We start from the raw sequence: 12476 nt of genomic DNA, 5'->3' as shown, positions 1-12476 counted from the left end.
CCCTAGACTGGAATCCCCAAGGAAAAAGAAAAAAAGGTCCTCAGCACAAACTTAAAGAAGATCCATCATGGACGAGATAAGAAGTCAAGGAATGTCTTGGAAGTAGGTGAGGAACTTAGCGCAAAATAAAATTCAATGGTGCATTTTCACTGAAACTCTAATGCTTCACTTTGGAGTTCAAGAACCTCTTATGTATATAATGTCATAAGAAAAGGTAGACATGTAATAATAGAGTTGTCAAATATTAATAAAAGATAAGAAAAACCTATGAAAATTGCAAAAAATAAAATAAAAAATATAAAAGCTCACTGCTATATATTCATAGGGGCCTAGGCGGGCTGGGGGCGTGACCTCACCCCTAGCCTTTTAACGAAGAAGTGGAAATTGAAAATACATCAGCGTATTTTTTTTTTCAATATAATGTTATGAATTTTTAAATTGAAAAACGTGTTAAGCCACACCTTTTTTAAATAAACCATATTTTTCTTATAAAGATGTGTTTTTTTGTAAAATAATAATTAAACCCTTCTCAAGTACGTCTCTGCACAGTTCACGGTTTTGATATGAAATATATGAGGAGATAAGGTGCATGTATCAGTTGTCAGTAGTGAACAACAGGTGCAAAACAATAAGGGGGAACCTATAACTGCCAGTCCGGAACCATTTGAGTACCCGCCAATAAAAAAACGGATGTTACCTTTTCAGTGAACCACGAACTTGGTACCTACATAGAAGCATGGCTGCTGTTTAATTTATGGTTAAAAAATTATTTTGTGACTGTGTTAGTTTATATATTGTTGTTGTTATCGCTGGATTAAAACTTCAAGATGAGTGATAGTGAACCCGCAATTGCTTTTAAGGATCTTCCTCTAACTTTTAAGGTGAAATATTTAGGTAGGTTTTTGAGTTATTTTTATTTATTAGCACACCATATTAATGTGTTTATCGTTCCATATAAACATTATCTTAAAAAAACATTAGAATACCTTTGTAGATTGTCCCAGATACTTATAGATAAAGATTCAACGTAATTTTATATCTATAAAGTTTTTGCTATATATTTATAGAATAGATCATTAGAACTGTCCCTTTTTCAAGTTCCATCTCTTCCTCGGAAGTATATCAATATAGCAATCGTGATCTTACGAGAAATAATATAATATTAAAATAACCGCAATTTATCATTACCAATATTTTTATCGTTTTTAAAAGATTCTACTTTATAATCTGCGTAAGTCCAAGACTTGTTCAATTGAAACTCATCTTTGATCCAGAAAAACTAATATCATCATCAAGGCCTTTCATACCAGATTTAGTGTTTGCCGCGAATCACTCCGTATTCTTCTTGTGCATTGTCAAAAGATTGTTATGACTTTGTTTTCGTTCCCACCGAGTTTCTTACTTTCAGGATTTTGATGTCTCTTAGGCAGGCCGCACATCAAAGAAATATGAAACGTAAATTACGTTTCATGGAAATAAAACACTGCTAAACAAATATACATCCGGCCATTTATGAAACTCTCCGAAAATAAAAATGTGTCATGAGCATGAATCACACTCGGTTCATTGGTAGGCGGACTTTGAGATTTGTTTAGCAGTGTTTTATTTTCATGAAACATATTTTACGTTTCATCTTTAATGTTTTTCGTTTCATATTTCTTTGGTGTGCGGCTTGTCTTATAGTCTGGCCCTGTCATGTTTGTCTAGACTTTACGCCAGGAAAATAAAGCAAAAATATACCATGTTCGGGACACTTGAGCAGCCAGGTTGCAAATGGTTTTTTTTTGGATACTACTTATATACCTAATAAATTATGAATACAAAAATGCCCGTCACAGTTCCGACGAGAATTTTAGTTATTAACAAATAAGCGTCAAAAATGGCAGTTTTTTCGTTTATATAGGGTAATTAAATAACTTATTTATAGTATCCTTCTTTTATTAGATGAGCAAAGGTTTAAAATGGCAGATTTTGAATTTCAGTCCGATCCTTTATTGCTTCGGAAATTTCAAAGTAAAATTAAAATTTCGAAAATAAAAAATTGCTATAACTTTTGCGAAAATGACCTTAAGACTTTCATATTGCATGAAAAGTTGAGTCAAACAGTTCATATTAATGCACAAAAGATTTTAAGACGATTCGTCAATTAACTTAAATATTATTCAATTTGTTTTTCCCAAAGAGCTTTTTTTTAAATGTTATTGTTCAGAAAATAATAAAGATATAGCGATTATGTGGAAACCACGTGAAAGAAGAATATTTTCAACGTATTAAAAAAAATCATTAAAAAGTCATTTTTATCATTCCGAAAACGTTTTTCTAAAGTAGGGCCATTTTTGGCTTATAAACAAATTGAATAACTTTGTTAATATTGACTCTAGACCAGGGCTTCCCAAACTGTGCGTCGCAACGCCCTGGGGCGTCGCCGACTTGTCCCAGGGGCGTCGCGTGTCAGAACAGACTTTTAATACAGAAAATATATTTATTACAATACTCATCCTGCAATTGGCAGATAAAATTACATACTGGGTTTTAGAAGAAGTTGCTCTTATGGAAGAGAAAATTAGAAGATCAAGAAATTGACTGTTTATATGCTTTACAAGGTATTCTACAAGAAAAATCGATACAAATCGATAGGAAAAAGTCAGAAACCCTTTCCAGTTATCCACATCATCGACACTTTCAACAGAGGAAGAAAACAGAGAAGAACAATTTACAGAAATGTTGTGGTCCTGTGGTTCCAGCCTAAAGCTTCAATACGACAAGGACAAACTGTTTGAATTTTGGAGCTCAGTTTCTCATGAATATCATGCCATCAGCACTGCAACATTAAAGGTTTTATTACCATTTGCGACTTCGTACTTGTGCGAAACGGACTTTTCTGCAGTGACAATAATTAAAAACAAGTACAGGTCAAACATAAACTTAGAAAAAGAAATGAAAGTGGCAATTTCCAAATTGGAGTCCCGGTTTCATAAGCTGTGCTCAAAAAAGCAAGCACATCCCTCATATTAACCAGCCAGTTACATAAAAAGTATCCCTTTTTATTTTTGTGCCTATGTTTTGATTTCGTTCTTAATTTCTAATAAAAATATAAATGTTCAAATAGTTTTTTTTTTTGTTATAACTACAGGGTGTAACGAAAATACAGGTCATAAATTTAATCACATATTCTGAGACCAAAAATAGTTCGATTGAACTTAACTTACCTTAGTACAAATTTGCATATAAAAAAAGTTAGAGCCCTTTGAAGTCACAAAATGAAAATCGATTTTTTCGAATATATCGAAAAATATTAGAGATTTTTTATTGAAAATGGACATGTGGCATTTTTATGGAATTAGTATCTTAAGAAAAAATTAAAGTGAAATTTACACACCCCATAAAAATTTTATGGGGGTTTTGTTCCTTTAAACCCCCCCAAACTTTTGTGTACGTTCCAATTTAATTATTATTGTAGTACCATTAGTTAAACACACTGTTTTAAAAACTTTTTTGCCTCTTAGTACTTTTTCGAAAAGTCAGTTTTTATCGAGATATTTTGAATATTTGTCAAATCCACCACATATTTGTATATGGTTAAGTACGATGATGGAGACTTAGTAATAATAGGAAAGTTTATTTATGATTTACATTTCTAGGTATATTTTGAACCATATTAAAAAAGAAGCCACATCTCGATAAAAGGTGCCTTGTAGAAAAAATACAAAGAAGCAAAAAAGTTTTAAAAACACTGTGTTTAACTAATGGTATCGCAGTAATAGTTTAATTGGAACGGACACAACCATTTGGGGGGTTTAAAGGAACAACGCCCCCATAAAATCTTTATGTAAACATATTAAAAAAGTAGCCGCAACTCGATAAAAACTGCCTTATCGAAAAAATACCAAGAGCCAAAAAAGTTTTAAAAATATTGAATGGTATCACAATAATAATTTAATTGGAACGTACACAAAAGTTTGGGGTGTTTAAGGGAACAAAACCCTCTTAAAATTTTTATGGGGTGCACAAATTTCACTATAATTTTTTTTTAAGATACTCCTGCCCTAAGAATGCCACATGTCTATTTTCAATAAAAAATCTCTAAGAGTTTTTGATATATTCGAAAAAATCGATTTTTATTTTGTAACTTCAAAGGGCTGTAACTTTTTATATACGCATATTTGTACTAAGGTAAGTTAGGTTCGTTCGAACTATTTTTGGTCCTAGAATATGTGGTTTAATTTATGACCTGTACTTTTGTTACACCCTGTATAACCTGTTACCATTGATTATAAACTTACCCTTGTGTTTATTAATCAATGCTGTTACTAGGCTAGTACTTACTAAAATTGGTAAGTTTTATTGGGGGATGGGTGAAGGGCGTCGCAAAAAATAGCAAAGTCTCAAGGGCGTCACAGTACGAATAAGTTTGGGAAGCCCTGCTCTAGACTAATACTACTTTGGGATTTCAAAAACTGGTATTTTTACACGAATTTTCAAAAAACCCCTTCGCCTAGGTTAATCAGGGTCAAAGTTAGCCACTTTTTTATTTAATTCAGAGCTACTTTGTTTATAACAATTAAGGATCCCCCAAACCGACGCGAAAGTTTTGCGACGCGAATTTTCCGTAGCGGAACATTCGCAGGCGGAGCGGTAGCGGACAAGGGTTCCCCATATTGACGCGAAATCCGACGCGACTATTCGCCATACAAATGTGAACAAATTATATTTTTAAATGGGCCAACAGGTTTAGGAAATACAAGACATCAAAAATGACCAAATTTTTAAGTGCGCGTAATCTCTATGCACACAAATTTATAATAATATTATAATATAGGTATAATGAAAACTTACCATTTTCTCCTAATTCTGACCCTATACTATTCCAGACTTTATCCTTTTTTCTTATATTTTTTTAATCTTCGTCCGTTAAATCATATACTATAGGATATTATTTAGGAATTTCAATGAGTCTTGCTGTAACAACCATTTTAAAACACGCGAAACTACAACGGTAGCGGAAAAAACCGTGCATGCAGCGTTTCATGAAAGGAACGCTGTTCTGCCGCGACCGTTGCGGATTCCACGCAAAGTGGTCTGAACACGTTCATAATCCGCCGTGCCTATCGATTCGCCGCGATTCCGCGTAGGTTGTGGTTGCGAAAGTTTCGCGTTGGTTTGGGGGATCCTTTAAGCAACCTAACTAGCGCCATTTCGAAGTTCAAGGTATATAGGTTATGTGTAAAATTTGACTAAACTTTTCAACAAAGTGGTTAATAAAGCTTTAAAAATTACGTCCTAACGAAATCGATTCGTGGTCGGTGGAGGGGAATATTTATTAATATCCGTGCACCCAAAAAATGAAATTGATTCTTCAAACATATGCTGCAATTAATATCTCCGCAGCTTGTTGATGGATTTAAATCATAATTTTTTTAATTTGCATGTACTCGTAGTCTTGTAGAGTACGTTATGTACACATATCCCTAGCTAACATTACAAAATGTTATGGTCCAAGAGCTGTGAGACATTTTTGAGTAGGTATTTTAGGCAACCTGAAAATTTTTCAGGTGACTCTTCCATGATAGCCTAATACAAAAATGCCGGTCTGGCTGGAGGGTAGCGGTTATTTTCCCCAAAAATCCCCCCCAAAGTTAAAAAAAAGGGGTAAAAATTGTTATTACAAAAAATATCATTGACGTGACTTTAAAGTAAATTTAAATATTCAAATATAAAGAAAATAAACAGGCCAGGCGATTTGAGGGCGAGTTTAACTCTGCAAGATACTTGCATGGGCGCCCCAGGATTATTTTCAGGGGATCCATCTGAACTTCAGAAGATTTCATCTGAATCTGTACATACTATTAACGAGTATAAAATATGCAACTTTACATGCAAATCTATGTACATTCCTTCCGGACAGGGAAGTACAATTATTATTTTGACAGGGTATTTTTTAATATTAAAAATAAATATTCTAAAAAAGACAGGTTTTTTTTTGGTGAAATTTTCCAACTGCCATGTGATCGAACAAATTACGCGTACATATAAATGAAAAGCGCTATAGGTAAGCAGCAGTGTGAGAAAGAGCTTATACCGATAGCTGTTTGCGTCCTCTGTTGTACCTGAGCGAGTCCGTTCGCTCGAGAAAAATCACGTGACCTGGCGATCCCATGTTGTTGTGCCTCGAAACTTTAGAGTAATTATTATATATTATAGTTTTTTAAGTAACTTTTTCTTAATCAAAGGAAAATAATACGTACTATACAATAGATTTTGCAAATATGATAGAAAAAGACAGATTTATTATTATAAATATATAGGTAGAAAAGTATAAACTAAATTAATTCTGTGTCCGAATCTTGTACTTCATCTTCAAACTCCTCATCTGAGCTTAAATATTCACTGTCTTCTTCTTCGTCAGACTCCCCTCGAGACTCAGATTCCTCTTCTACATGATCTGTAAATAGTTGTAACATGTATTTAGAATTAATTAAAAATTAATTAACGACAATTTAATTAAATTAATACGTATTCTCTGTTCTTTTATACGGAGTCGAAGCCTGGACAATCACGGGCGCATCTGAAGAAAGACTTGCTATTGTTAAGATGTGCTGTTATTGAATAATGTAAAAAATATCATGAACACAACACGTAACAAACACGGAAACATTAAGAAAGATGAAAAAGGCAAAAGAAATACTCAACACTATAAAGGAAAGAAAAATGAGCCAAAATAAATATTCATTCTCTTCTTCTTCGTTCGTCTCCCCTCGAGACTCAGATTCCTCTTCTACCTGATCTGTAAATAGTTGTAAATATGTATTTAGAATTAGTTAAAAATTAATTAGTGATTAATTAATTGAGTTGCTACGTATTCTTACTTATATAACTAATACTTAATACTTTTCCTTATATTATAAAGTAGCTCATTTTTCTTTCGTTCATAGTGTTGAGTGTTTGTTTTGCCTTTTTTTTATCTTTCTTAATGTTTCCGTGTTTGTTACGTGTTGCGTCCATGATATTTTTTTACATTATTCGATAACACCACATCTCAACAATGGCAAGTCTATCTTCAGATGCGCCCGTGATTGTCCAGGCTTCGACTTCGTATAAAAGGACAGATAATAGGTAGCAACTCAATCAATTAATCAGTAATTAATTTTTAATTAATTATAAATACATATTACAACTATTTACAGATCATGTAGAAGAGGAATCTGAGTTTCGAGGGGAGTTTGACGAAGAAGAAGACAGTGAATATTTAAGCTCAGATGAGGAGTTTGAAGAAGAAGTACAAGATTCGCACACAGAATTAATTTAGTTTATACTTTTATACTTTTCTACCTATATCTTTATAATAATATATCTGTCTTTTTCTATCATATTTGCAAAATCTATTGTATAGTACCTATTATTTTCCTTTAATTAAGAAAAAGTTACTTAAAAAACTATAATATATAATAGTTACTCTGACGTTTCGAGGCACAACAACATGGGATCGCCAGGTCACGTGATTTTTCTCGAGTGAACGGACTCGCTCAGGTACAACAGAGGACGCAAACAGCTATCGGTATACGCTCTTTCTCACACTCCTGCTTACCTATAGCGCTTTTCATTTATATGCACGCGTAATTTGTTCGATGACATGGCAGTTGGAAAATTTCACCAAAAAAAACCTGTCTTTTTAGAATAATTATTTTTAATATTAAAAAATACCCTGTCAAAATAATAATTGTACTTCCCTGTCCGGAAGGAATGTACATAGCTTTTCATGTATAGTTGTATATTTTATACTCGTTAATAGTATGTACAGATTCAGATGAAATCTTCTGAAGTTCAGATGGATCCCCTGAAAATAATCCTGGAGCGCCCATGCAAGTATCTTGCAGAGTTAAACTCGCCCTCAAATCGCCTGGCCTGTTTATTTTCTTTATATTTGAATATTTAAATTTACTTTAAAGTCACGTCAATGATATTTTTTGTAATAACGATTTTTACCCTTTTTTTAACTTTGGGGGGGATTTTTGGGGAAAATAACCGCTACCCTCCAGCCAGACCGGCATTTTTGTATTAGGCTATCATGGAAGAGTCACCTAAAAAATTTTCAGGTTGCCTAAAATACCTACTCAAAAATGTCTCACAGCTCTTATACTATTAGGGGGAAACCCCTTCTCACTCAGGGATATGAAAAATAGATTACGACCGATTCTAATACCTACCGAATATACATATATAATTTCATAACAATTTTAAATAATAAAAGTGGCTAACTTTGACCGCAATTAACCTAGGCAAAAAGTTTTTTTTTAATTCGTGTAAAAATACCAGCTTTTGAAATCCCAAAGTAGATTTAGTCTACAGTCAATATTAAAAAAGTTTTTCAAATTGATTTTAAGCCAAAAGTGACTCTACTTTAGTAAAATGTTTTCGGAATAATAAAAAAGACTTTTAAAAGATTTTTTTTAAATACTTTGAAAATATGTCTTCTTCTTTCATGTGCTTTCCACAGAATTGCTGTAACATTATTATTTTCTGAACAATAACATTGCAAAAAAGCTCCTTTGGATAAACAAATTGAATAAAATTTAAACTAATTGACAAATCGTCTTGAAATTGTTTGTCCATGATATGTATTGGTTGTCTCAGCTTTTCGTGCAATATCAAAGTCTTAAGATGATTTTCGCAAAAGTTATAGCGTTATAGCAAATTTTTTATTTTCGAAATTTTAGTCCCTTTTTGCAATTAGCGAAGCAACAACTGATCGGACCAATATTAAAAAACTGCCATTTTGAACCTTTGCTCATCTACTAAAAGATGAATACTCCAAATAAGATATTTTATCGCCAACCGTCACTAATGATTCATTATTGTACTCATTTGACGCCATTAGCGGCAGTAAAGTAACACTTTATTGTACTGAAAGAAGAATTTTACTTTACATGCCGCGATTAATTAAATTAACTGAGATTAAATGTAAGCGGTCGATGGCAGTAATCGATTATTTATTTGAGTGAACTTAAAATTTATTTACGTTAATTATTAAAAATATTGTACAGAATTTACGTTATTATTAATTAAATTTATGCCAGAAAGTGAAATTCTGTAGTATTTTCTTTTACTTATTCATTATTTACTTATTATTTACTTATTATTTACTTATTATTTACTTATTCATTATTGATTAATTGAACGACTATCGATTAAACATCGAAATCGGACATCATGCAAAAGCATTCTGTCATCGTCATTACTGTATACGAAATTTGTATTAATGTAAATATATTATGAAATGGTGTTTTTGTTTAATTCGATTATACAGGGTGTCCCAAAAGTAGTGGAACGGTCGAATATTTCGCGAACTAAACATCGGATCGAAAAACTGAAAAATACGTTTCCAATCATTTTCAAAAATATATCCAATGACACCAAACACCAACCCCCACTACACCCCCTGGAGGTGGGGTGGAGGGTAACTTTAAAATATCAAATGGAAACCCCTAGTTTTTCTTGCAGATTTGGATTCGCTACGTAATAGTAAGCAACTTTTATTCAAGACATTTTTTCGAACTGTGGAAAGATGGCGCTGTAATTGTGAAAAACCATTTATCCTGATACCATAGGTAAATTATAGAAACGGTCTAATATCTCGAGAAATACACTTCCAAATGAGAAACCAAAAAAAGTTTTTTAATACTTTTCGAAAACCTATCGAATAACACTAAACATGACCCTCCAACCCACCCCCTGAAGGTGGGGTGGGGGGTAACTTTAAAATCTTAAATAGCAACCCCCACTTTTTATAACAGATTCGGATTCGTCATGAAAAATTAAGCAACATTTATTCGAAACATTTTTTAGAATTGTTGATAGATGGCGCTTTAATTGGAAAAATACGATTTATTAGCGCCATCTATCAGCAATTTAAAAAATGTTTCGAATCAATGTTGCTTAATTTTTCATGACGAATTCGAATCTGCAATAAAAACTGGGGGTTGCTATTTAAGATTTTAAATTTACCCCCACCCCGTCTCCAGGGGGTGGGTTGGAGGGTCATTTTTGGTGTTTGTCGATAGGTTTTCGAAAAATATTAAAAACTTGTTTTTTGATTTCTCATTTGGAAGTGTATTTCTCGAGATATTAGACCGTTTCTATAATTTACATATGGTATCTATATTTACCTATATTTTTTAGTTTTTCGATCCCATGTTTAGTTCGCGAAATATTCGACCGTTCCACTACTTTTGGGACACCCTATATATAGGACAGTGACAGATATTAATGATTATTTCATTCATAGGAGATTCTGACCAATAGAAAGCTACAGAAATACAAATTAAACTGATTATGTTGTGATGATTTTAACTTCCAATCGTATATTAAGATGTTTGATCACGTGTTTAATTCTGTCCAATCAGTTTAAAATTATACTGAGAATTATCTACTGTAGAAAATTACCGATAGAATTTTTTTAAGTAGATTGTTTCTGTTTAATGGCAACCAGTTTCCTAGTTTTGACAACTGCCACAATTAAGAAAATATCCATAATATACGCATTAAAAAATAATCTTACGAATATCACACGACAGTAAGAATAAATAAGAAAATAATGCTTCATTTTTACTCAAATTTGTTGTCATTGGGCAATAGCCACTCGAGCCCTGTGGGCTCTCGTGTCTATTGCCAGACAACAAATTTTTGAAAAACTGTCGCATTATTTTCAATTTATTCTCACTCTCTTGTGATATTATACCCGATAATTTTTGATAATTTCCGTCGTCAAGTATATTACGTCAGATGCCCTTCGTTACTATGAAAAAATACATTCAGTGACATTAATGACAATTAATGTTTTAAAAATTATAGAAGTGATGACTTTCAACCGTCAAATATTTATAATAACTGTGTGTTTAATTGTACAATTTGTACTTACATAAATAAATTACAATAAAATTTTGGTTTTGAACAGTTTTATTCATGAAATAATCGCAACAAATTGCACTCGATCTCTAAAATTAATATAGAATTTTAGAGCTCTTGTGCAATTACTACTGATAATTTGTTAGCAAATATATTTATTTAGATATTCTACTATTCATCAAGGGAAAAGCAACTGCGCTACGAAGGCTACACTTCATAAACAATAACGTAAATATTAACGGTATTTTTAATTTTTGTTATTTTATTTTAAGTGTTAAAATTGGTTTAATATATAAATAAAAATACGATTAAACTGTTTAAAATATATTTATTTCGTTGAAATTATAATAATAGAAGTATAAAGTCTTACGTGCGTACCAAGTACACACACTCTTTTTTCATTAGGATGTAATGCCTCATTTGCCAGGATTGTTATTGCTTCTTTTAATTTTTCCTTGTCTCTTCCCATAAGAACTATGTCATCTGGATCTGCTACTATTTATGTTGGGGAATGGACTATAGTTCCTTGGATTTATGGAACGGAATAGGGAATTAATATTGTTCTGAAGCTATTTCTTTGTAGTATTTATGTAATTTATTATTCTAAATGAGAAAAAGCCACAAATTAACTTAAAAAATGATTTTATTGACGTTTCGACTTCCGACTTGGACGTCGTTATCTAAATACAAAATACTACTAAATTAAACAAAAATGTTGTTGCTTAGTAAAAAAAATTGTTCTAATTTAATTTAATCTATTTAATTTTTAATTTTTGTAATATTATATTTTGGTGGTTAGCATGTTAGATCACGTAAGAACTGATGATGATTGGTCAACCAATCGAAAATTAGTTCTGTGATGTGGCCCTTCTTAGGGATTTTAAATATATACCTTTTATAAAGGATTTTATTCGTTTTTTGTATTATATGGTATAGAGCCAACTACAGGAAAACTTTTTCTTTGTGGATTTTTAATTTAATCTGTCATTCATATCGGCAATTCAGGAATAGGGAATATAACGAATGGACTTATAATTGGCCTTGACTGTTCTTTCTACTACTATGTTGAATAGTGTCGTTTGCAGAAATCGCCTTGTCGGACTTCTGTTTCTATTACAATTGTGTTTGTACTACGTTCTTCTGTTGTTGTTTAGATCGAGATACATTCATAGTCATTTTTGTTAATCTAATTCGCTTGCCGCTATATTTTGATTTCTTATTTCATTAGGTATATTATTTTTTATTTCTTTCAATACAGGCAAAGGCTTGTGAGAAATCTACGAAGAGGGTGTGAAGTTCTATGTTGTGTTCGTGGCATTTCTCGATTGTTTGTGTATTTGTAATGGTTCCCTGAATCCTTGCTGGTAGTTCTCAATTATTTTCTCTGTGAATTGAGTAAGTTCTTGTCTGATGAGGGTTGCTAGAATTTTGTTTGTTGTACTCAGTAGAGATACTCCTCTAAAGGCGTTACAGTCGGTTATTTCTCCTTTCTTAAATATTGGTAAAATTTTGCATTATTTCCAATAATCTGGTATTTCTTCTACTTCCCATATTCTAACTATTAGATTGTAAAA

At 32.1% G+C, this 12476-nt stretch overlaps 1 protein-coding gene across 1 annotated transcript in view; it reads left to right on the top strand.

Moving 5' to 3' along the window:
• Nucleotides 1-585: 585 nt before the first annotated feature.
• Nucleotides 586-12476, top strand: part of LOC114325181 (uncharacterized) — a 35233-nt gene continuing 23342 nt past the window's right edge. Inside the window, exon 1 of the mRNA XM_028273173.2 lies at nt 586-894. Coding sequence (XP_028128974.1) covers nt 828-894 — 67 coding nt within the window. The 5' untranslated portion in view covers nt 586-827. The remainder of the gene's footprint in view (nt 895-12476) is intronic.

Source organism: Diabrotica virgifera, chromosome 9 (assembly GCF_917563875.1).
Source record: "Diabrotica virgifera virgifera chromosome 9, PGI_DIABVI_V3a".
NCBI lineage: Eukaryota > Metazoa > Arthropoda > Insecta > Coleoptera > Chrysomelidae > Diabrotica > Diabrotica virgifera.
This window is presented reverse-complemented; position numbering and strand designations above follow the sequence as displayed.